We start from the raw sequence: 25301 nt of genomic DNA, 5'->3' as shown, positions 1-25301 counted from the left end.
GAATGAGGTAATTTAGATAATCTATACATCGGTTAATCTAGTGTAGTTGGCTTCATTTTCTTGATCAAGTTTACTATTATTCTCCTCGTTCTCCTCTTCAATAATGATCAAGTTCACATAACTTCTTTCGTGGCTAATCCAAGGAAACAATCTTAAATACGACCAAAATCCAATACCCAATCCTAATATACTTCCAGTAAACACATCAACAAAATGGTGTCTGTAATCTCTAGTCCTACTCAATGCAATATAAGCAGCCATTAAAAAGGGAGCTGCACCAATTAGGGTTCTCCAACTTCCAACTTTAGTATTTGGAGCTTGTAATTGACCAAGTAAGAACAAAGCCAAGAAGCTCAATCCAGCAAAGCTTAGTGACGAATGTCCTGAAGGTGTTGTTCTGAATCCATCTTCTAAACGGCCCAAGTTGTCTGAAGTGCAAACTTCAATAGATACGAGCTGGTTGATGGGTGTAGATGGGTCTGGAATGCATCTGGCTAAAAAATCAGGACGGAGACGACCAATCCAGTTCTTCAAGACATCAGTCGTTACAGATGTTATCAACACGCTGAGACACAACCCAATTACCGCAACATAGGTATTGTACAATTTGTACTGTGGCGTAGTGAGCAATAATGACACGACAATGACGATAGCTAATGGGATCCAAGTTGAGTATACGAATAATGCTGTGTTTCCCACGGTTTCTACTTCAGCAAACGGATGTGATATAGTTAAGTCATTGATGTAAAACTGTCTGTGAAATGGCTTGATATCGTATAAGATAAAGTATAATATGACTAGTATAACAATTAGAATCAAGTCGGTGATTCTCCATTTTAAAATTGTTGGTGATACGAATCCCAAGTTTACACGGTTGAATCGTTTATTTGGGTTACGTATGTTGTTGAGAAAGTCCTGTATTGGCATCTTTGAACTGTGTATAAACTGTTAACTTTGCTTGATTGATCAATCCAGGAGAAAGAAAGAAAGGTTGAGTTTGTCGTGTAACTTTTTTTTTGTTTCAGAGTGGGGAGAGAGAGATAGAGAGACAACCGCTGAGGTTATACCACTTGAAAGGTATACAACCTTACTCAGGTGCACTACTGATGCTTCTTCAAAGTGAAGACAAGAAATGATTTAGTAGGATCAAATACCTATACGTCTTTTTCAATTGTTGAACCTCTCCAAAGGGAAGTGCCTGTGAACATATTCCCCTTCAGCGGTGTGGCTTTCACGTGACTTTCTGGCGCGTTCACATTGACATCACTTCAGATTTTCATTATGAAAAATGAAAATCATTAATACAAATCAATACAAGACGTGTCTTTCCAATCCAATTCCATTTCCTAAAAATGACTACAGGCACTTACGAAGAAGAAAAGCTCCATCACACTCCCTGGGTTGAAAAATACAGACCTAGGAACCTCACTGACATAGCATCACAAGAACATGCAGTCAAAGTCTTGGAAAAACAAGTATCGACAGGCAACTTACCCCATATGTTATTCTATGGACCTCCAGGTACTGGTAAAACATCAACAATTCTAGCATTAGCTAAACAACTATATGGCCCCAGATTGTATAAATCCAGAGTATTGGAATTGAATGCGAGTGATGAGCGAGGTATATCGATTGTGCGTCAAAAGATTAAAAATTTTGCCAAATTGACGGTGAGTAATCCGACTCCTGAGGATTTAGCAAATTATCCTTGTCCTCCATACAAGATCATCATCTTGGATGAAGCTGATTCAATGACCAATGATGCTCAAAGTGCATTGAGAAGGACAATGGAGACGTATGCCAACATTACTCGATTTGCCTTGGTTTGTAATTACATTACGCGTATTATCGATCCATTAGCTTCAAGATGTTCGAAATTTAGATTCAAATTGTTAAACAATGAGAATTCATTGAATAGGTTAAAGTATATTGCAAGTGAGGAACATTTGAATTTGGATAAACTGCAAGGTGAAGATGATGTATTGAATGAAGTGTTGAGAATCAGTAATGGTGATTTGAGAAAAGCAATTACGTATTTACAAAGTGCTTCAAAGTTGAGCACAAGTTTACAATTGGAAGGTGCAAGTGGTGATGAAGATCAAACTGCTGGGTTGATCACTAAACAATCAATTAGAGAAACAGCTGGTGTTTTACCTGATGCATTAATTAACCAATTGGTGGCTACAATAAGATCAAAAGATGAATCCAAGTTAATCAGTTTAGTAAATGATGTAATATTGAGTGGTTGGAGTGCTCAACAATTGATTGATCAGTTGCATGAAGTCTTAGTCATGGATGATTCAATAAATTCATTAATCAAGAATCAAATTGCCTTGATTTTATTTGATACGGATAAGAAATTGAACTATGGAACTGATGAACATATTCAGTTGCTCAATTTGGCTCTACAAGTGTCTAAAGTTATATAAAAATTGATTGAAGAGAAGAATTCGAAATAAAAGATACGTATATTTGTAAGACACACAGTTTGTTGCCTTTGAGACAATAGACTCCTAGCCTCTTATCTCTCGTTACTGTTTCTCCTGTTGTTGTTGTTGTTGTTGCTGTGGAGGACCCTGTTGCATTCCTCGTGGTTGATGCTGTTGTTGAAGACCAGGTGGTGGTGGGCCCATATACTGCGGAGGTATGAATCTTGCATTCGGATTGTTCATAAACTCTGGCGGCACTTGATGTTGACGGAATCCTGGAGGTGGCGGTGGCATACCTTGACCTGGAGCAAAATTTGACCCTGGTGGTGGTGGCATTGGTGGCATAAACCCATTGGGGAACATACCAGGTGGAGGCATCGGCATACGTCCTTGCTGTTGTTGTTGCTGTTGTTGACCAGGTGGTAAATTAGGGAATGGAAATCTAGGTTGTTGCTGTTGTGATTGAGATTGATTCTGTTGTTGCAGAGGCAGTTGCTTGGCTCCACCTTCGTTGTTTTTCCCACTTTGCTCTTCCTGGTTACCTTGCTTTTGTAGTTGCTGCTGTTGGAACTGACTATGAGCAGGTGGCTGAAATCCAGGTGGGAAATTACCCATTTGTTGTGGAGGACCTCTCATCCACGGTGGGAATTGACCATTTGGTGGGAACAACCCAGGAGGAAATTGACCTGGGTGGATAGGTTGTTGTTGTTGTTGGTGCTGTTGTGGCTGTTGTTGTGGCGCACCACGTAAGAGTGCATTATTTTCGTTTCCAGTAGATGCTTTCCTACTCAATGGACCAGGAGCTGCGTTTACATCAGACACTGCCCTTTTCTCGTCTGTGGTAGCATTTGGTACGCGTTCAACAACAGGACTTGACTTGGCCGAAGAAGGCGATGGTTGAGTACTCTCCTTCTTCTTCAATAATGAACGGAAAAAGCTATCATTTGAAGATAGGTGTGGCATAGGGGACTGTTGTTGTTGTTGACCTTGTGGTTGTTGTAGTTGAGGTTGAGGGGGTCCCAGTGGTGAGGACCAAGACGACGATGGTCCTTGCATTTGTGGTAATCTAGTCTCACTTGCTCCCAAAGAAGGAGGTTCAGATGTATACTGAGGTGTTTGAGGGCCACTCTTTTGTCCTCCAAAAAATTTTGAAAATCCTGGAGGTGGCATGGTTGCCAGTGTAGGCTGCTTTTGAGAAGACTCTTGTTCAGGCTGCTTAGCTGGTTGGGCTGGTTGAGAACTTGGTTGTTGGAAAAACGACGAGAAACGAGATGCCCGATGATTAGCACTTGAACCAGCATTGTTTTGACTTGCATCTTCAGGTTTTGCAGAGGCAACATCTTTCTCCTCAACACTTGTCTCCTTATTAGTAGGTTTAATAAATGAAAAGAAATTATCAACCTCATTACCTGCATTCTTCGCAGCACTCTCCTCATCGGCAATTTGCTGCTGTTCAACATCTTCATCAACTACTTCACCTCTTCTTCTCTTTTCTTCCAACTTCATTTGCGATTTCCATCTCTCAAAATCCTCCACCGTTTGACCCATATTCATCATTGACAAATGTGCCAAATCATCATCACGAGCACCATCACCACCACCAGATTTACCAATTTTGCCATCACCAAGTATTTCGGCGTCCCATTCGGGTTCCAATTCATCTGGTCCTTCACCAAGCAACTGAGAAATCTTGTCACTTGAAAGAGAATCCAATTCCTCGGCTCTAACAAATCCATGACGACCTCCACGACGTGTGGATGGGTCCTGTTTGTACCCATCAGCACCATAATGGGAAGTCTTGCCTCTTTCCCATGTTTCATTTTGATGCTTCTTGGATCTTCTACCCTTGTACGTGCCACCACCATTTTCCGAGTTCAAATTATTATGATTCAAATGTCTTGGTTCACGTTGAGCCTTCAATCTCCAAAACGACTGGTCAGGCAACAACTCTTTAACATGAGGTACATCATCAATGTCAGACTTCCATTCAAGTAATTGATTCACAGAGTATATATGCTCTTGACCTTGCTTTGACTGTGGAATTGAACTTAAAAACTCTTGCAACTTGGCACCATCATCAACATTTTCATCTTGTCCAATTTCCTCGTCCCCATCACCAGTTACTGGTTCTGGTGTTGATTCTTTAGCGGCATGAGCCATAGCACTATCTAATAGCCTACTCAATGCATTCCCAGGTTCCAAGTTGTGGATCGATGAATGTGATGATTTTCGCTCATTTTGATTACGCAGCAGCTGCAGCTGCTTACTCTGTGAAGTAGAAACATCCTTTTCAAGCGTTACGATTGATGGATCAACAAATATAGGATTAGATTGATTTGATGACATGGTCGATGCTTTTTGCGTAATTGGGTATTTGTGTTGAAGGAAGCAAAAAAAAGCAATTGGTTCCAAAGGTAACTTGTATTCACTTTTGATGTGATCTGCTTTATTTCACTGAGACTGGATAGTTTAAGTTATGCTTCTAGTATGAGCAACTGTTAATTGTAAGCTGCAATTGAATGATTTCTATATGGAATAGTGTACCTTTGTATATATCCTTTGAAAAGAGTATCTATCTGTTCTCTTTATGATCACCCACCTGTTGAGTGAGAGAAGGAGAAGAAAAAATTTTGATGAAAAAAAAAAATGAGCCCAGATTACACTACCCTCTATTACACTTATATAACCATATAACCAATACTGATTCCAAAAAAAACACACACCAAAAGATACTGTAATAATAATAATAATAATAACGTCTAATCAAAGTAAAAATTGTAATAATACATAAGTTATAAAGATATAAAAGAATACCCCAAATAGTAAACCGAAACAAAAAAAAATGTAATCTCTCCTCCTCAATTGTTCAAATATGGTAAATTCAACTTCATAATCTCTCGACACATAATAAACCAATCAATTTCCCGTAAGTAAAAAGTCCCATCATGATACCTCGCAATTGAGGATCCCAATGCATCAGTTTCATCCTTCTCCTTCTCCTTCCCCTTCTCTTTCTTCTTTTCTTGTAATCTCGCTTGTTTCACTCCTTGTTCCCATTTGAACAACTCATACATAAACCGCAAATTAGGCTGGATAATAATATTCAACCTCCTCACACGAACATAAAGGTACGCCATTGGCAAACTCACTTGAAACCGTTTAATAATCTCAGCAATAACAACAGTGGCACTTCGACTAACACCTACTCGACAATGCACCAAAATCTTGGTGTTTCCTTGGGTGCGAATATATTCATCATTGATAAAGTCCAAGATTTTGGGAAGCTGTTCAGATAGTTCATCAATTCCATCATCTTCTAGATTGTTCACCTTCATTATTGTATCTATGGTGGAGTTCCAATAGAAGTTGGGATGGTTGTATCGATGATGGTTATGGTTATGGTTATGGTTATGGTGATTATGGTGACGATGTTTAGGGCGTATGTTTATAATCTCAACATCTTCATCGTCCTGATCAATAGTAATTTCATTATACTTGCGAAACTTGTATCCATTCAACCACGATAAACTCTCCCCCACCGAAATCACCTTCTTAATACCCAACTTGTTAAGTAAAGGTAAACACAGTGCATGTTTTAAAGAACCTAGGTATAAATAAGGCAAGATTTTCGATGGGATGGATCCTTCAACTTCCTTGACCCAGTCAATTGCAAATTTCTGCATTTCTAATTCGATATCCTCTTCTTCATCGCTACTGGAGTCATCACCGCTCAGTGATGAATCATCTTCGTCGTCTGAGTCATCATCATCATCTGAGTCATCATCGTTGAAAATGTATCCCAATTTGGCATTGGTGTTCTTTTTCGGTACACCCAATAAAATCTCATTAATCTCCGCCGACGAAATCTCCTCCATCTCACCCCAATTCATACTCCCATTTCCTTGCTTCACCAATGGACTATATTTCCTCAACAACGGTTCCAATTTCCTCAAAATCACAACATCACTATTGAAAATATAAAATGGCCGCTGATAAAAACAATGCAACTTCAACATCGCTTCATCCAAAGGTAAATCCAACGCATACATCATATAACAGAAAACCAACAACGACGATTCAGTATATCCATCTGAACAATAAATCAACGTTCCTAAACCCTTTGCTGACATTGATGACGAATACAAGTAGATTAGTTTGCAAACGTTTACAATCAGTCGTAAGTTATCTCGTTTACAGTCGCCAATTCCAATGGAGCCCAGTGGTGGGAACAGTAAATGGTGAGTTTCTTCGATATCTTCACTTTCGTGTGATGAAATGGTGTATCGGAATAAAAGTTCTGCCAATTCGTCCAAGTCTGGGAATGAAGCGTCCGAATGGCATTGAATGAATAGTTTGTAATTGAATTTGGGCTGTGGTAGTAAACTGATGTAATCTTGTGACAGATTGCACGCGTTGTGTGAAAGTAGGGAGTTTGTGGGACTGCTGTACCCACCAGTCAAACTAGCAGCCAGGTTCATTATGTTTACAACTTTATTTTTATGTAAATAGTGAACCATTATTTGATGATCCCAGAAATTCCCGACAAATACATTTTGACAAATTTTCGTAGCTGTTGACATCAAGGTAGTTTCAATCTTTTCTCGTAATTGGAAATTGTTATCCCACAAGAGCAAAGGGTCTTTCAATTTATGGTTTAAATGAGTAGTTGGTAATTTTGAAAAATGGAAAAACGACTTTAATGGTGCATTCAAAGGTACGTGGTCCATTTGTTGATAAGCTTCAGTGAACTGATCATCTAGGATATAAACTCTTCTTTCTGGTGAAGAAACTCCCGTGGACTGTTCCTCTTCTCTTTGTGCTAGCCAAAGTACTCTAGCAATAGAAGACAAAGTTTCCAAATCAATTCCATACACAACAAAATCTGCACATGTTGACAACTTAGCAACTTGTATTTGAAAATTTCGTAACGAGATACCACGATCAGGATCCAAATTTAAGAAAAATGGAACCACATTGAGCTTGATACAGTCTGCAGTCAACAAATCAATCATTTCTTCCTCTTGTGTATAGCTGAATTTTTCAATTGATAGTTTTTCATGATCAATACTTTTCCAAATCAAGGCAATTATATCTCTAATTTCCGATTTAGATACATCAATCTTTTGTAAAATCTCAACCAAGCGAACTGTATTATGCAACTCCACTGTCAATGAGCCATCAGTTACACACATTAAAAAGCTACAACTCTGAGGCTTGGCAGTCTTGTAATCAACAAACACATTTTCAACTAATCCCAATCTCTGTCGTTGTTGTTGTTGCTGGTGTAAGAAGAACGATCGTTGAGCAAAATTATCTTCATGTAATCCATGAAGCCAGGGGAACATTTCATTTGTTGGTGGTAATGATGAATTGAAATACGTATAAAACATTTGTCTAAGTTGTGTTAAAGATAAATGTTCAAACTTGAACATGTCTGCCAATGTCGTTAATTCTTCAGGTTGACCCATTGTTAATTTAGTAGTTTTGAATCCAATGCCATCGCAAACGTCACATGGGTTAATATCGCCTTCAAGAGAAGCAGGTTCATTTTGACAGGAACAATAGTCGGATGAGACGACGTTTCTTGCAACTTCAGTGTCAATATGGGTACCATGTGTATAATCTTCCTTATTGGGGAATGAAACGTTGAAACTTCTAATTCTAGCTCTAAATCTATCTCTTTCATATAGTAGGTCATTTGAAGATGACGACGACCGTTTGCAAGATGTTGTTGTTGATAAAGATTGACTTTCAAGTACCATTGATTGCGATTGCGATTGCGATTGCGATTGCAGTTGCAATTGCTGCTGTTGCTGATCGTTTGGAGCTGTAATTGATAAACTGGGTATAGACAATGAAGATGCACTAGTTGCAGGTGGTCTGCTACTCTCCATAATAACACTATTAGTGTCCGAAATAGACCTTACATCATACCCATGCAGTTGATGAGAAGCACCAGAAGCAGTAGTATTATTAGCACCACCAGCTATACTAGTTGATGAAGATGAAGATGAGGAAATCATCGATGGTGGGTGGTGGTGATGAGGGGGATGATGTGTGTGGTGGGGCCCAGGGTCATGGAATGGTGTGTGTAAGTCTATAGACCTTGACGATTGGTCCACTTCTAACTCAGTACTATTGCGAGTCATTTTTGTGGATATTGTATTGTCTTAGTGGATGTTTTGGCTAGTAATCATAAAGATCAAGATGGATGGAGTTTTCCCCTCAAGTTTGAAAAAAAAAAAAAAAATTTAACCAAAAAAGTCTAAAGCTGTATGAAGAAAGTTATTCTCTTATATTTATGTAACAGTGTTGCTGTTGAAGGTAAGTGCAATGGAATCAGTTACTCCAATCTTATCTACCTATTGATCGGTTGTGTTTGGATGGGAGAGCTGAGACCCTTGTGTTTTTCTAGTGGGGTAGGTATGATGAGAAAGTGAAAGTCAATTGTTACTGTTGAAATTAACAATTGAAATTTCTAACTTAGTAGACTATGTGTGTATACTGTTGAGTTATTGAGGTATAACGTGTCTCCTTGTTAGTAGTTGATTGACAGACAAAGACTTTGTTTGGTTTTGGTTTTGGTTTTGGTTATGTTTCTTTCTTTCTTATCTTTCTTTTTGGTTTCAGAATGAATTTTTTTTCCTCTTCTGTCTATCCGCTTCTAAAGAAAACCACACTTTTTTTCATTATATCATCTCATAACCATTACCATTACTATACAAGACACACACCCTTTCTAACTTAAATATACAATCTTTCTTTCTTTAATGTAAAGATCACTCTACGGAACTTACAGTAACCTTTCTCATTTCAAAATAATAAGAAGCAACGGTTACAAGGAGTCTCAATTTGACATATCTCCCTTAAGCAGACACCCATACTTCAGTCTATTTTTAGAAACACAACTTCAAAAAGACTAACTACAAGTGTATATACATACCTAGCCTTAAGATTATATTATATTTGTAATTAAGAATTGGATTGTTATTAGCTATTATTATTATTATTATGTATATTTCTTTCTATATATTCGTTTGTTTAGTGATAATATAATAATTCAGATAGCAGCACATCAGTTTAAGAGCCAAAAGCAAAATACCCTCCCCTCCTCCCACTAAACCTTATTAATTATCTTCCTCTGTTATGAAGTGTTGTTGTTATTGTATTTTGTATGAACAAGACACATGTTTCTTTCTGCAATTGAAGCTAAGGACATCAATTTTCTATCAATCTATTCTCTCGGCCACACACTCTCTTTCTCGGTATTTATTCATTAATCCCTATGGTACTCCATCTCTTATCACGTTATGATTGACAACTCTAGTGTCCATACTCTCCTTACATGCACTTTAACACTCAATTTAGCAGCATCTGTACCACCTTCCAACTCCTTCATATTATTATCAGCAATATCAATATTTATCGTAATCCATCCATGTGACCACCAACATTTCCTTGCCGGTTTACGCCAAAACAACAACAATTTGGTCTGATTAGGATCAGGTTTATTATGATTACTCGAGTATCTCTTCAGTGATAGGGATCGTGATGCTGCTCTTGATGCACTGCTTGCCAATTGCGCTATTCTCGATCTTGGTCGAGACCTTGATCTTTCATTGGCTGCACTTGTGCTTGCATTTGATGCGACTGGTGTTAATGACGGTGATTCTGGTGGTGTTTCTGATGGTGTTTGTTGTTGCAGTTGCAGTTGCAGTTGCAGTTGAAGCTCTCTTTCTCTTTCTTTCTCCTTTTCAGTCTTTAATCTAACTAAAGATAATGATGAAATGACACATTTACCAGGCTCCAAACTTCTAGATCCCCATTTATCCTTGGTATCAAACCCAGAACTACACAACATGTCAAAAAGATGTTGTTCAGCAGCACCCAACCCACCACTTTTACCATTACTACCCTCTTGTTTTTCATTGGCATCTTGTACAACATTACCATCTTCTCCAATCAATACCGGATCATCTTCATTAAACTTGTATCCCAAACCTGAAAAAATCAATTTATTCTTAAGTAATTCAACACTAACTCCTCTTTTCAATTGTCTCATTTCTTCTCTATTTAATCCAGCAATTGGTGGTATTACATAGAAATCCAAATCTTCTCGTAATACAATTATAGCTGGTTTAGTTTGAAGGATATTTTCTTGTTGATTATTTCTTGAACCACTCACTTGAGGACTCAATTGTAAATCCAGAGCAGAAGCAGAAGAACGCACCTGCTGCAAAGAATGTGCTAGATCCTGTTGTGCTTTACGAAACACATCAATGATATATTGAAAACAATCAGGATCAAAGTTAACATAAACCACATCTTCTTCAGTCAAATTACTAATAATTTGTCCATTGACATCGAGAAAAACACCATTGGGGAAAAGACAAAGTAATATACTTTCAGGTAAACTCATTAGTTCATCTCTAGTAATGGTGAATTCAGTGCCTCTAAGATTCAAGTGAATAAGTGAGTTGAAATCGACATCTTCGTTGGAATTATTGGTGGTCGTTGCTGTTGCTGCTGCTGCTGCTGCTGCTGCTGATAGTTGAGGTCCTGAGTTGTCTTGCTTCACTTGGGTTATTATATTTTCCTGTGACATTTGATACAAAGGCTCTATCTGTAGGTTAAAATTAAGTGGTAAAGGATTAAAAGTAGTAGTGTTAGTATTAAGATGAGTATATGACAAATATGTTATTTGGGAAAGTGGCCGGCACTGTTTGAACTCTTAGTTGTGTTGATTCTTTGGGTTATACAATTATTGTTGTTGTTTCTATGCGTGTGTATACACGTGATTGCGTTTCAATGGGCTGCTGGTATATGTTTTGTTGTTGTTGAATGAAAGTAAAAAAAATCAATGAGTGTTGTTGTTGGTTTATTATCAAGTAGTAGTAGTATTATTATTGTGTATAACCCAAGTGTTGATGTAAATTGCAATGGTGTGTATATGTATTGAGTCTATAGATACATATAGGTTTTCCCTGTGACTTGGTTTTACTAATTGGTGAAGTGGTAGTTTGGTTGGTTGTTGGTTGTTGAAGAAGAAGAAGAAAAAATTGAATTTCACATTTTGAACAAAAGTACACTACCACCAAGAACACTCATTGGCAATAGCAGACACTCATTGGTCTGTTTAAAACCAACTAGCTGCTATTTGCTACGCTATTAGAGAGATAAGAAAAGCATAGAGAATATCCTATAATGACCACGTCTTGTCTGTCTAATCAAAATAGCACTTGCGCTTGCAAATCGAATCCCGAAAAGACTCCGACAACAACAACAACAGAAACTAATAACGGATCCGATGACGACGACGTATGGGCCATGGACGATGATGAAGGTAACCACAATGGTACAGAAGACAGCAGAAAACTAGCTTACAATGACATAATACGACAACATCGCAAACAAGGTTATGTGGATGGTATAACTGCTCATCGCGAAGATCAACTACAGCGAGGCTTTGATGATGCGTTTCCTCAGGGTGCACAATTGGGCATTGAAGTTGGTAAAATACTAGCTCGTTTGCGTTGCCAACAGGGAAGAGAAGATAAAAGAGGAGAGGGTAGTGATAATTTCAAACGTGCTATTAATGACCTACTGATTTCTAAAGTATTGGATCGACAATACTTTAATGATGATTTAGAACCATTGCCAACTCATGACTTGATTGAGAAATGGAAACACCACCAACCTCAATCACCTTCTTGAACCTATCTATCTACTCAATGGCATATCATTTATCAATTCCGTACTCAAGTTTTCCAGCAACCCACCCAACTTTTCTTGCAACTTGTTTCGATCTTTACACCATTCGACCCATACTTCACTAATCAAATACTGAGTCTCTTGAAACATGACATACTCTTTAAAACAACACTGTTTAATCAACCAATCACGATTCAATTGTTGGAAAATCTCTTGTTTATCATTTATAATTGATTGTCGTAACTTGTTAATTTCAACTTCCTTACCATTTGTCGGACCCAGGGTGATTTTCTTGAAATTTAATTCATTTTCCTTGATACGTTTGTTTAATGTATCAATTTGGTTTCCTGACAAGTTCTTGCTTCTTTCAAATAATTCATGAAGTGAATATAAATAATCCATATAGTTTTTCAACTTTTCCAAAGTTATTGTATTTATAGTATAACTATCATCAACAATAACTTGTGTAGATTTGGTATAAAACTCACCCATAGAAGTTAATCCTCCATTTATAGCCTCAATATCATTATTCTGCAACAATGTTGTAATTGAAGATGAAGAATTCCCTTCTTGTGGATACACACAAGTGTCCAACTTCTTAAACTGATTCAAAATCTCAACAAATTTCTGATTATCATAACTCATTTGTTGTTGTCTCTTTTCATGTCGTTCAACAAGAATAACCAACTTGGTCCATTTCTCAATTAAACTCCTAATATTCTGCTCAGCAATTGCCCAATTATGTAAAAACTCTTGACTAATAGCTGGCCATATCCTATTGATAAATTCAGTTTGGATTTTCTGCCCTTTAAACTCAATTGAATAATCAATCTTGGCTTGTTTTCTCCAAGTGGCTAAATCAGTGGGCACAGTAAGGAAAGATTGGACAATGGGTTCTTGTTTAAAAACTGGATGTTTAACTAATTGGTTCAAGAATCGATGTAATCCACGACGACGTCGTTGTAAAAATTGGGAATCTGGAGAAGCTCCTACTGCTGTTAATTAGTATTCGAATTGGAAAAAAAAGAAATGTACAAGAGGAGAATATATTCTTCTCTTTCTTCTGCTAATACATACCCGTGAATTTCTTTGGTGGTAATCCAGGAATAACTCTAAATGGATACTTTTGTAACAAATATTCCAATAGCCTAAAACAAATTAGTTAGTAAAACATCCCTGGGTGTATCCTTCTATCAAGAGTAAACATACCATGCAAAATCAGAGTACCTCCGCACCACCTTTTTATGACCCGACAGTCCACCTGGTCCCAAAACCAAATTATGAGTAATTGTATAATTTATATGCTTAAACAAAAGCCCCTCTTTCTCAGGCAGTTCTCTAATCTTTACCGGAGTATCATCAAGAATCAACGGTTTAAACTCATCCCTGATATCTTCAATATACTTTTCAATATACGATGCATCTTCTGGATTGATTCCACTAGCTCCTCTACTATCCTGTGCATCCTTATCTTCGCCTTCCACTTCCACATCACCAAGCATCTGATGTTGTGAATCAGAATGGTCAGTTAGTATCGGATCAACTTTCCCCCTCTGATTCCAATCATCAGTCTCGTTCCCATCTGTCCTTGACGTATTCGCCATAAGTGGATCATCAATCACATTTGAGTCATTTTCATCCTCCTTGGCAATCATTTTGACAAACAGTTGAGGCAACTCAGGTAAACTATTCATTTTGAATTGTAAAGTAACGAAATCACCCGAGCCAGGTACATCAATTTCCAATGCAATTAACCCCAAAACTTGATAGAAATTCTGAGCCAATGTCACAGGAAGTAAATTGTTATCATAGACAATATCCAACAACTTCAGTTTTTGATAATTGGTTAAGAACTGTAACTCAATCAATTTATCAAATACATAATATTCGAAATCATTAATGGTGGAAATCTTGTTGATTAAAACTGACCGAAGAGTTTCATAACTAGCGGGAACATTCGACATCGAAAGTGCACTAGATGATGGTTGATTCGGCTTGTCTTGTTCTCCTCTTGGCTGATTGAGTAATTGGGATGATGTAAGATATGTAGATTGATATGGTGTTGGTGATAATGATGGGAGGGGGCTGGTGACGATTGGCTTATCGTCGTTCCAGCCTGATGTTGATGACCAGGGGTCTTCTTCTTCTCCTGTGTTGAATATGCTACCGCTCATCGTTGAGATGTGAAATTGGATAACTTTTGTGGAGGAATAGAGCAGTAGCTGTTGTCGTTGCTGTTGTTGATTGTTTGTAACAGTTATAATTTTGTTGACCGTCTATTGATGCAAGAGCTACCAAATTCACTCCTCCAAATATCAAAGCAGTGTAAGAGAATCTATTACTCGAACCTATAGACAAATTATATTCATTACAATCTACTTAACTTCTTCTTTGCTTCCTCTTTGACATCATCTTGATCACATTCACTCAACTCAGTCAATATCTTGACACAAATTTCCTTAACTGGTGGTCGATACATGCACAAAAACTGCAACGCCAAAAATCCAATACTAGATCTTGCTGGATCAAAACAAAGTGATTTAATCTTTTGCAACATTTCCTCATTCAACATTGGTAAATCACTAAGCAATCTAATGAAAATTCGCTTATCGTTAGGTTCCAAGTAGTTGATCATTGAATCGAGAACTTTACTGGCCCATTTGTAATATAATGGAGTTGAGACTTCTGATGCCAAGATTTTGGTATCACCATTCAGCTCTGCCTCGCCTTGTTGTTGCTGCTTCTGTTTCCTATTCTGTTGAAAAGTTTGTTCACTAAACCATTCCTCGTTCAACCATTCAATAACAACGTCAACACGATCATGGATGCTTTCAATAAAGTACTTAAAAAGAGCATCTCGAATCATCGTACCCATATCCTCCTTATTTTGATCATCGGGTACTTTCTCTTCAACTCCATCTTCTTCAGCAACTGTCCTCATTCCGCGCGTAGCCAATCTAGTTAAAAGTAACACCCATGTATCTTTATTGAATGACTTGATGGCAACATCAGTTAAATCTTTATTAATAGAGTTGGATTCGTCAGCTGTATTAGTATCTGGTTTCTTCACCCCATTACTAGTACTGTTATCACCCGCTTTAGCAAGTTTAAAGAAATTGTCAATAATTATCGAGATGTGAGTCTTTTTTTCATTGAATGATAATTCTCTTGGTGGCGCTAGAGAGAAAGTTGGATCATCGTCACCTTCTCTATCGTCATAATCATCATCACCAAAGTCATCTTCATCATCATTTGCTTGACCGTTTCCGTTAGGAAACTCCTGCTTCACGGTGACAACACCGGCATTGGCTCCATTGGTGACGGGGTTCAGTGGATCAATCTTCTCTTGTTTTACTTTGACTGGTTGAATTAATGCATCCCTGTAACGTTCACTAACAATTTCAAGAGCTTTTGTCAACCTAGTAACAGAAGCCTTTTGCAATGCATTAATCACCAATCGTGCACAAGTTTGGGGTGCAACTGTACTGAAATCAAAATCATTCAATTTGTCAGAAGGATCATTTAGAGTATATAAATGTTTATAATCCAAAACTTTGATTCGTTTAGATGGATTATGGAACCCTTCAAATGGTCGTTTCTTTATATTCTTATCTTCGATGGAGAGTACGTGTTTTTTTCTTAAATCAGCTCCTCTTTCTGCAAGGATATTGAGTTGACTTTCAAGTGATGGCTTCATATTTTGAGGAATTAATGAGTTTCGTTTGGCATAACTGAGGAAAACTCGAATACTCCTATCAACATATTTCCTCGCCAATTTAAATTCATCCACTGATTGATAATTTGATTGTTTCTTTTTGTTACTATCATACTTGTCAATTGCTTTAAGTAAATGGGGTGCCAATTGTGGTTTCTTTTTCAAAATGATGATACAATGGTTCAAAGTAGCTGTGAGTAATGGAGGTATTATAATATCCAATTGAAACACTTTTAAAACCAAATTGGTAAACAATGCACTAGATTCATACTCCATATTTTCATATTTGATCAATGTATGATTGGGAGGTACATCATTTAAAGAATATCCCAATTTAGAAACTGGTTCACCAATAATAGTCGTCTTTGATTGATAGTCAATCACCGTCATTAAAAACTTGAGAAGTTCAAGTTTAGTACCGATATTTCTCACTAAATCATATTCACTATTATCTGAAGGACTTAATGGGTAATTCGATTGGAATTTGTTAACCAATGAGTTTTTCAATTCTGTCAATTTACTCCAAAGCAGATTACATCCATCATTTTCACTAATATATTTAAAAGCCAACTTGTATACAATCAATGAGATATCAATCAACTGACAAAAAGTCTCAACATCGTGTCCATCTCTTGCTTGATTATCCTGTTGCTGCTGTTGCTGCTGTTGTTGTTGTTGTTGTTGCTGCATAGTTATAGGAATATTCATAAGTATAGTCAATGTATCAAGAGAATCAATAGCAAGATCTACTTTGTCAGTATTTCGTATCTGATACACATCCTTAATAAAAGTTTCATAAATGAGTTCAATCCCCCACTGTTTGATGGCATAGTTTGGATTATTGTTGACGATGGGCAAGATTTGTTTATACACCCGTACAAATGTTTCTGGTTGTGTGATTCCCAATTGTTTGGCTTGGTTGAGTTGACGAATGATCAACTCGGTGGTGGCTGGGTTTACTGACATAGTTGCGATTCAGAGTACAGCTGGAAGAATATAAAAAAAAAAAAGGCAGGAGGATTTTCAAAGTACTGATGAGTATAAAGGTTTTAGTACTAGTACCTCCAACTGAAAGAAAAAGAAAAGAAAAATCCAAACTGAAGAAAGGGGACTGGTTTGTCGGTTGGGTGAGCTTCTGACTAACTGATTAATTGGTTGAGTCAACTAATGGATTGATTGATGGTTTGAAACTGAACTGTTACTGTTACTGGTGTGTGGTTACTGAGTTGACAATAAAAAAAGAAAAAAATTTTGTAAAAGAAAAGAAGTTTTACTTGCGCTACCATTCCTGGTTTAGATCTAGAAATCATATACCCAGATACATACACCCCATAAAAATTAACCATTTTACGTAATACTCGATATAAGTTCAATATAGAAAATACAGCTCCTAGCTAAGCTCAGCAAGTATTGTAGTGTAATTACAAGTTTTCTGTCTTTAAATGTGAGCCGCATGCCTCTCATTGAACCATTTTAAAACTTTTTGCAGCAAATTGATGCAAAAGGTCAATGTAAACATTCTTTTGTTTTTGAAGAATCACCAGTAAGGTGAAAGTAAACATCTGTTTCTCAAATAAAATCAAACAATTGTAGACTAGTCAAGCCACTTAGTTTCTACTTTTTGGTTTTAGTCATATCCATTTCTAGAAAGGGGGGCATACACGCTACCAAAAGATCTGCAACAAAAAGAAAAAGCCGTTTGATTGATTGATTATTATAAATCTGTTTCGTATATTGTTTCAGGTGACATTTTTCCAATATTTTCTTCTACAAAACTACAAATTTCATATTTAAACCTATTGAATAGCTACTGTTATAATCATACAGACACAGGCTCAGTGGATCATCGAAATCATTGAAACTTGGACTACACGACATTTAACCGCCCATTGTTTTTTTATACTTCTCCTGCATTTTACGCGCTGCCACGAAATTTTTCAAAATCAAACAGAGAGCTCCGCCTATTTAAAAGATAACCAAGGTACTAATACTACTTGCTTCTATTTGAGTTGAATAGTCCATCACATACCAACTTCTATCCCACTATCCATGTACCAAACATCCAACCTTGCATAAGTCCCCTACATACATACCCCAAATGCAAGACAAGTCACTAAAAGATCATTTAGATGCTGAGAGGGCTATCAAAAAATATGAGTTAAACACTTCAACATTTGACGTTGTTCGAGTCGACGATTTTTACAACCACAGCTGCTCAACAGTATCTTGGTATTTCTACATGTGGATTCTTGTGTTTTTAGCATTTATTTTATTGGCAGTTGATATCTACTCATGTCTCAATATACTTGTGTTTCATAAATGGGCAACAGATGATTACAAACCTTATGCATACTCCATTGCCAAGTGGATCTTCACTGGGTGTATCATATTTGAGTTTGTCTTGTTGATTTATTGTTGGATCTGGGCTATACATATCTATCGCACGAAAAACATCGCCATGGTATACTTGAACTCAATTTGTAAAAAACTTTATTCAATCAAGTCATATTCATGTTTCTGTTTGATGAATAGTATAGATGAAGGGAAATTCTTTGATCAATGCTGTTTCAATACTTATTATGAAATTCAAAATGCACCACAAATTCTCATTGCTGATACTCCAAGACAAGTTATCAATATTCTTACGCTAAGGTACTACGCTACTGGTGGAGACTTAAACAACGATATACTAAGCAATATCCGAACCATTGCAAAGACAAATTTACGTCTTTCGATTATTTTAAGCTTTATGTGCTTGTCATTCTTCATTTATGCCATTTTCTTTTTCAAGTTCCTATTTGGTATGCTACTGTATATACCATTGAAAGTGTCATTAAGAAACGAGGGTTACAACGGATTTAAAAGTTATTGCACCTTCTTGGTTAATAAATCAGTTGCAGACGCAGTTAACAAACATCATAGACCAAAGAAGGAGTTGAGAGAAGAAGGATTACTCTCTGAAGCTGCAATATCACAACTTCCACAAATTGATGAGTACCCATCTGACTATAAAGGTTACACCAGAGTGTACTACGGAAGATCAGAATCTGAAGAAAGTATACCTATGAAGCATTTGAACTACAATGGAGGAAAGTCATATGGCGACGACCTGCGACCTGATCTATATCAAACTCCATCGTTTGACCAATTGCAACAATCTGAACAAGTATTTTCTACTTTGGGACCAAACAGTGTTCCCTTTAGCAAGAGATTGAGCACGCTTCGGGAAAAGAATAAGAACAAGATGTTTCAACATCCTCAAGTTGCTGGAAGCACTAGTAGTTTAACAAATAGCCAACCTCAACCACGCTACGAGAGTCTTAGAGGAGGAGATACCCAAACAAGTGTGGCAACTGATGGTCTACCTTATTACAAACAAAGACTGAGATCCTATAATAAATTAATACCGAGCGACAATTTACCAGAAGAGAAACAAAGAATGCCTAGCTTTCCATCGAGGTCGTACACTGCAGACAGCTCATACGATCTAAGTCTTTCAAACCAAATGGATTCACAGATTGACTTGCTTTCAGACCCGACTCCTGAAATGTATGCCCAAGAAGATAAAAACAAAGTCTATAAACGGAAACCAATTGAGAGATCATTTACAGAAGAGTCGCAATTTACCACCCATGATCCATTTTCTGATAACGACGAGTTCATTTACAGACAACCCAATGTACCTGAAGCTAACAACAGCTCACCAATGTCGCAAAATTCAGGAGAGATGGATAACATTTTGGACTCGTATGATACATCCAATTCGGCTCCATACCCAGTCAGAGGTGTATCAAAGTATTTCGAATAACTCAAACTTTTATATACATATTATGCATTTAAACAACTTATTATATACAAGAACCAAACGTCAGCGTCTCTCTCACCCCCTAAGCATTCTTCCCTTCATATTCACTTTGCAACTTCTTCAATTCTTCATCACTGATTGGAGGAATTGGAATATCAGCAAAATCATCATCCGTCATCTTGCGGAACGTGTAGAAGTACACTCCTAATGGTATAGCACCAACAATGAAAAATGCTATGGTGTTTCTCCAAAAGAATGGTTGTCTGACTCTATATAGAGCTGGCGTTATTTGATGAGTGACGGGATCTCTGTAACGATCGTGGCCCTTTCTAGAAGAAAGATAGTTAGTACTCTGAATTCAGCTAATGAGTGCGCAGTGAGTGGACTCGTAACATACGGTGCTCCGACTAATTTACCCATAATTCTAAGTGTTCCATGCATGGTCAATGTTCTATGTCTCTATGCCGTCTAAAGATGTTTTTTTGAAATTTTTTTGGCATGATTTTTGAGTAGAGGTTGTGTAGGTAGCGCAAAGTATATTTTATTATGTGTACAGCTATTCTAGTAATGATTCAACCTCCAAAGAGTCACCTTTCCAGCTTCATTTCCGATAGCCAAGATCTCATTATTGGGGGAAAACACAGCACTAGTGACTTTACCCAAAGGTGTTCCACTTGTTGGCCAATTACTATATACAGACCCCGAAGGTAAATGTACCAACTTGAATGCGTCTCTTTTACCTCTAGACGCAATGGCTAAAAGTTGTCCATCTGGGTTGAATACAAGCGATGAAATTGAAGTGACCAAATTCTCCACCGTTTTAAATGGTTTTGGTTGTGTAGTTGCTGTTGTTGAGTTGAAATTTTGTCTATCGTATAGATTAACAACACCAGTGTTTGATCCAATAGCCAACCATCTACTATTATTTCTTCCTCCCAATTTGATCTTGGTGATTCCAATACCTCCATCATCAGACCACTTGCGTAAAATCTTGTTTTCAGATTTAGATGATAGTTTCCCCTTTAATTCAAATTCCCATACATCACCAGCTGAATTAACAACTACAACAAACGACTCATCAAATGCAAAATCAAAATCAACTACAGTTCCTTCAACCTTGAACCCCTTGATCCATTGTCCAGTGGTTCCATTTATCAAATTGAACCATCCGGAATTCCCAATTAATCCAATAAACGACCCCGCAGGACTAATCTTGAAACTTTCAAATGATTTCTGCACTTGTTCATGACCATACATACGACTGATTTTCTCAATCTCACCGGTGTTTAAATTAACCTTGTTCATATATTTTCTTCTTCCGGCGGCATATATTATATTGCGATCAGCTTGTGGGAAAAATTGTGAATGCATAATGGGGCAGTTTTTCAAGAAATAAGAAGTGATAAAGTTGTTGGTTTTACCGTCAATTTGATAGAGTCTTATCGTTTTGTCAAACCCTGCTGTGAGTAAAATTGGATGGGTTGGGTGGAATGAAATTGCTTGGATGGCACCTTTGGATAATTTCTGATAATTGGCATCTTTCAACCTCGTTATGGAGATGCGCGATGGAGATATCAATTTCAACTGCTTTGTAACTATGAATTGATGCGTTGATGATAAAAGTTTTGATAATGCTGCAGTCTCTTTGCCGTTAACTTGATCTTGGTTTCCTTCTTCATCATCGAGTACAATGTCATCATCGGAGCTGTTTGTTTCTTCATCATCCTCTTCATCATCATCTTGGGCAAGCTTATCCACCCACGCTGGTCTAGGGTATATCTTTTCAAATTGCGATCGTAGTCTAAGCATGTATGCCTTCCCACTTATAAGGTCATCTTCTGGAGTTTTCCTCAATTTCTTTAATCGGTCAGATGAGGTGAGAGAAATGTTTAATTTCTCATCATCACTATCCACCCAAGCATCTTCACCATCTTCCAATTCATCTTCCAACTCAGCGTCATCGCTCTCAGAATCAACATCTTCATCCATATGATCACTATCATTCTCATCTCCCTGTACTCCTTCATCGATATAGAATAAATCTTCATCTTGCACATCGTCTAAATCTTCACTATCGTTTTCTTCGTCGAGCTCCTCCACTACTTCCTCTTCATCATCGAAATCGAATAAATTGTCAACCTTCCTCAAGTTGTTCTCCAACCCAGCAAGGTCTCCAAATACCAATTTCTCCAACATGAGCTCCTCCTCATCCTTGGGAGGCACCTCAACTATATCTCCGTCTCTATTCTTGGGCATCGTTGTTTAAGGTATAATGTAGTAACGTTTAGCTGATTGAAAAAAATTCGAAAAATATTTTGGCGAGATGCCCATCGCTACCATCTAATACCCAACAACTCAAAGTACATCACGGAAACTACATCCAATCTTCATTCTTTTCTTATGTATAAATATCCTATTTACTTCCTTTCATTTGATTAACAAAAGTGACAAAATACTTTTTAAAATCTTTGATATCCAAATTAATCAAATTGGTGCAGAAATCATTAAGCAAATCTTGACTCAATCCCATATTGATTAAATAAGTAGAAAGAAACTTGACAAAGCCTTCTCCTTTCTTCTGTTGATACGTCTTGAGTAACATTGCAATATCCTGAGCAATCAATCTATACTGAGCGTCTCCTAGAACAAACTCTTGTCTTTGAAATGGTAATTCAAATGATAATTGAACCACTTTTTCCATTAAAAACTCATCAACGCCTTCAATAGCTGGAAGGGATTGTCCGTATGGGTCTTTTTCATCAGTGATTTTACCTCCATCACCAAAAACATTAACGAGATTTATAAGCTGGACAATGGCCAATTTTGATGCTCCGGTATCAGACAAGTCATAAGCATATTCAAATAATTTGGATACAATGGTGGGGAATTCGTTCTTATTAGTTTCGGTAACCAACAAACTCGACAAGTGATTAGCAATGATTGAGTTTAAGAAATTGAGCAACGATTTTTTAAGGAAATTCTTGTCTCTGATAATGTCTGGTCGTAAATTTTCATCCTCGGCGACTGGTTGTTCCAATGTTTGGAAAACTTTTGAAAATAATGGTGTGAAAAAGTTGTTTAGTAATTGATAGATATTGTCATCTGATTTATATGTGTGACCAATTTGACCTAAAAAGCTCATAAAATCACTAATTTCGTTAATCTTCAAATTCAGTGATGACCAAATTATTGTAATCAATTTAGTTAAATGGCCACTGATTACAGAACTGCTCAAAAGTGGAACAAATCTTGCAAATGCAAATCGAGAAGCATCTCTAATAGTTTCAAACTTGGAAAAATTTTCCAAAGTTATCAAAACAACTTGTGCTGCGTTATTCACTTTCTCAACAACTTCAGGTGGAAACTTGAGATTAGCTTCGTAGTCATATCCACGTACAATAGTTCCCAAAGCCATCAACAGATGATGTGCTTGTAGAACTATGATTAACTCCTTATCTTGTATTGAAATACATTTTTCTAAATCGTTAAAAATTGGTTGAAAGACAGTTTCAATGAGTTTGACCTTGACAGGTGTGTATTCTTGAGGAACAAGTGATATGATTAAACCAATTGTTTCAAAAAGATATTGCTGATTGTTGAAGTTTCCATTCTCAACAACATCATCATCCTCATCCCTGGTTGGTAACTCCGCTTTGATAACAAGTAGAGGTTTCAACTTCATAACAACTTGTTCAATCAATTGCTCATTATCCAATTTAGGTTTTGTAAGTTTCATAAATCTGAAAAATAAATACCAACTTCTTAATCGGACTTTTTCATTCTCATTGAATAATCCTAATGGTGATGTGAAAATTTCCAAGATTCGAAGAACCAAATCACGTCTATTTTCATGTGAATTCAAGAAACTATAGTGCTTCACAACCAACTCAAAGAAACTGGATTGGATATGTGGGTTGTTGACTTCTAGTATAAATGAAGACTCAATCAATTTAACCAAAAATTCTTGAAAAATCATGTATGGTTTACTTTCATTGACTTTGTTCTTGGGTACGTTAATCAAATTCATTTTCAAACTTTCAGAAAAATTGCTCAATTCAAACAACCCCAACTCTAGCTTATTCCATGACTTGTCACCTTCGAAAAGTGATTCATTAATGACAACAGGTATAGCCTCTATATACAAATCAGGAGCAAGTCCAGCAATTTGGTCTTGGAAAAGTTTTAGCCTAGCTCTAAACTCTGTAAATTGTCTTTCACTATCGTCATCCTCATCATCGTCCTCATCAACGTCACTGTCATACTTCATTTTCAATATGATTTTGTTTAAAAGTGTCGATAATAATTCAACGGAATACAAGGATGTGTTCTTTTTACAAGCACTCAAATACATTTGAATAAATGGAAACACATTTTGTGAAACATCATCGTATTCGTGACTTAAAAATGAAAAAATAATTGGCCACAAGGTGTATAAATGTTCATTAATTTGATTGACCAAAGTAGGTTCATTTCCCAATACATACAACAACTCTTCTCCAATTTGGTTTGACAACTTCGCTACTTGTTCTTCAAATTCAACATCCCCAGCCAATTGTATTGAGGAGATAATGTTTGTCAAGTTAAGTAGCGAAATCAACTCTAATTTGTCTTCTGGTGGCATTTTCTTTGATAGTATTTGGATTAAGGTGCTGCATGTGGTATTTCTTTGTTGTTTATGAGTGAGGTAGCCAACTATAGTGTTTATGCATTGTGGAGTCACGAATAATGCAATATCCATCCAATCCACATACAGTCCAATGATGATCAACGTATTTTCTAGAATTTCTTCAGAGTTTCCACCATCGGTCAAGACTTTAAACCAGCTTGCCACTAAATCATTCATACTCTTGTCTCTTATCGCGTCCTTAATTACTGCGTTTCTATCTGTCCATGCTTGAGAGCGGGCAATATATTTGTCTCCTATTTCGGAGTGAATGTTGATTAAAATTCTCGTATAATAATCGAGTGCTAGTTGATTCCCAGTCAGAATCAATCCAAGCAAGTCGTTAATGTAGTTCGGATGGATGTCTATATATACCAGTGTGAATGTCTTGGCGTGAATTTGGGCAAACTTGTTTCTCAAATACGTTGGGTCTTTGATGTCATTTGAGATAAACTCTGTTAAAATCTTTAATATGGTTTGACAAAGTTGATGGCACTCTTCACGTGTCAAATTTTCAACATTTTCTTCAATCACCTGATAAAGGAAAAACTTGAGATCACTGTTGATATCCGAGGTTGTTGACCTTGAGATCAAATCCAATGCTGTGTTGTAACCATCCTTAGTTGCCTTGACCTCATTGAGAAACTCGTAGGCTTGTAGTTGAAGCTTTTGGTCAGACGTTCCACTCAACGCTATTTGTATAGCATTGATTATTTGAGTTTCCATGTGCAATACTGGACGGCTGGTAAACGTATCTATCAGATGGGATGAAAACTAGGAATGCAAAAAAAGAAAAACCAAAAAAAATTTTTACTTGGTAATGTGAACTCTGGGATTTAGGGAACACACTTGATTTGGTAGATGGCCAATAGAACAACACTATAGACTTCCCAATGCACGATTGAAGAAAGATAAAAAAAAAATGAATGTCACTTGGGGTTCAGTTGTGATTAAATGTGTGTTTCTTTCTTCTTCCCC

At 37.0% G+C, this 25301-nt stretch overlaps 12 protein-coding genes across 12 annotated transcripts; 3 read left to right on the top strand and 9 right to left on the bottom strand. All coding sequences in view use genetic code 12, as the record gives it.

Annotated features, from left to right (window-relative positions):
• Positions 1-21: 21 nt before the first annotated feature.
• Positions 22-927, bottom strand: DPP3 (bifunctional diacylglycerol diphosphate phosphatase/phosphatidate phosphatase; the record flags this gene model as incomplete). The annotated part of the gene is made up of 1 exon (XM_067693340.1): positions 22-927. The coding sequence occupies one exon, from the start codon at positions 925-927 to the stop codon at positions 22-24; it is 906 nt and encodes a 301-aa protein (XP_067547072.1).
• Positions 928-1352: 425 nt separating this feature from the next.
• On the top strand, positions 1353-2429 carry RFC2 (replication factor C subunit 2; the record flags this gene model as incomplete). The annotated part of the gene is made up of 1 exon (XM_067693339.1): positions 1353-2429. The coding sequence occupies one exon, from the start codon at positions 1353-1355 to the stop codon at positions 2427-2429; it is 1077 nt and encodes a 358-aa protein (XP_067547071.1).
• Positions 2430-2531: 102 nt separating this feature from the next.
• On the bottom strand, positions 2532-4775 carry I9W82_004282 (uncharacterized protein; the record flags this gene model as incomplete). Its single annotated transcript, XM_067693338.1, has 1 exon — positions 2532-4775. The coding sequence occupies one exon, from the start codon at positions 4773-4775 to the stop codon at positions 2532-2534; it is 2244 nt and encodes a 747-aa protein (XP_067547070.1).
• A 512-nt stretch (positions 4776-5287) lies between these two features.
• Positions 5288-8452, bottom strand: I9W82_004281 (tyrosine/serine/threonine protein phosphatase; the record flags this gene model as incomplete). Its single annotated transcript, XM_067693337.1, has 1 exon — positions 5288-8452. One exon carries the CDS (start codon positions 8450-8452, stop codon positions 5288-5290), a length of 3165 nt encoding a protein of 1054 aa, XP_067547069.1.
• Positions 8453-9732: 1280 nt separating this feature from the next.
• I9W82_004280 (uncharacterized protein) lies at positions 9733-11034 on the bottom strand (the record flags this gene model as incomplete). The annotated part of the gene is made up of 1 exon (XM_067693336.1): positions 9733-11034. One exon carries the CDS (start codon positions 11032-11034, stop codon positions 9733-9735), a length of 1302 nt encoding a protein of 433 aa, XP_067547068.1.
• Positions 11035-11633: 599 nt separating this feature from the next.
• On the top strand, positions 11634-12143 carry YAE1 (Yae1p; the record flags this gene model as incomplete). Its single annotated transcript, XM_067693334.1, has 1 exon — positions 11634-12143. The coding sequence occupies one exon, from the start codon at positions 11634-11636 to the stop codon at positions 12141-12143; it is 510 nt and encodes a 169-aa protein (XP_067547067.1).
• A 6-nt stretch (positions 12144-12149) lies between these two features.
• Positions 12150-14314, bottom strand: I9W82_004278 (uncharacterized protein; the record flags this gene model as incomplete). The annotated part of the gene is made up of 3 exons (XM_067693333.1): positions 12150-13117; positions 13218-13288; positions 13368-14314. The coding sequence occupies 3 exons, from the start codon at positions 14312-14314 to the stop codon at positions 12150-12152; spliced, it is 1986 nt and encodes a 661-aa protein (XP_067547066.1).
• A 194-nt stretch (positions 14315-14508) lies between these two features.
• Positions 14509-16821, bottom strand: I9W82_004277 (RNA-processing protein; the record flags this gene model as incomplete). The annotated part of the gene is made up of 1 exon (XM_067693332.1): positions 14509-16821. The coding sequence occupies one exon, from the start codon at positions 16819-16821 to the stop codon at positions 14509-14511; it is 2313 nt and encodes a 770-aa protein (XP_067547065.1).
• A 1132-nt stretch (positions 16822-17953) lies between these two features.
• On the top strand, positions 17954-19663 carry KCH1 (Kch1p; the record flags this gene model as incomplete). Its single annotated transcript, XM_067693331.1, has 1 exon — positions 17954-19663. The coding sequence occupies one exon, from the start codon at positions 17954-17956 to the stop codon at positions 19661-19663; it is 1710 nt and encodes a 569-aa protein (XP_067547064.1).
• A 79-nt stretch (positions 19664-19742) lies between these two features.
• On the bottom strand, positions 19743-20101 carry I9W82_004275 (uncharacterized protein; the record flags this gene model as incomplete). The annotated part of the gene is made up of 2 exons (XM_067693330.1): positions 19743-19989; positions 20058-20101. The coding sequence occupies 2 exons, from the start codon at positions 20099-20101 to the stop codon at positions 19743-19745; spliced, it is 291 nt and encodes a 96-aa protein (XP_067547063.1).
• A 120-nt stretch (positions 20102-20221) lies between these two features.
• UTP18 (Utp18p) lies at positions 20222-21916 on the bottom strand (the record flags this gene model as incomplete). Its single annotated transcript, XM_067693329.1, has 1 exon — positions 20222-21916. One exon carries the CDS (start codon positions 21914-21916, stop codon positions 20222-20224), a length of 1695 nt encoding a protein of 564 aa, XP_067547062.1.
• A 157-nt stretch (positions 21917-22073) lies between these two features.
• I9W82_004273 (Ran GTPase-binding protein) lies at positions 22074-25049 on the bottom strand (the record flags this gene model as incomplete). Its single annotated transcript, XM_067693328.1, has 1 exon — positions 22074-25049. One exon carries the CDS (start codon positions 25047-25049, stop codon positions 22074-22076), a length of 2976 nt encoding a protein of 991 aa, XP_067547061.1.
• Positions 25050-25301: the final 252 nt, after the last annotated feature.

The sequence above is a fragment of the Candida metapsilosis genome, assembly GCF_017655625.1.
Source record: "Candida metapsilosis strain BP57 chromosome Unknown scaffold6, whole genome shotgun sequence".
Classification (NCBI taxonomy): domain Eukaryota; kingdom Fungi; phylum Ascomycota; class Pichiomycetes; order Serinales; family Debaryomycetaceae; genus Lodderomyces; species Lodderomyces metapsilosis.
Note: the sequence above shows the minus strand (reverse complement) of the source record. Positions and strands in the feature narration are given on the sequence as shown.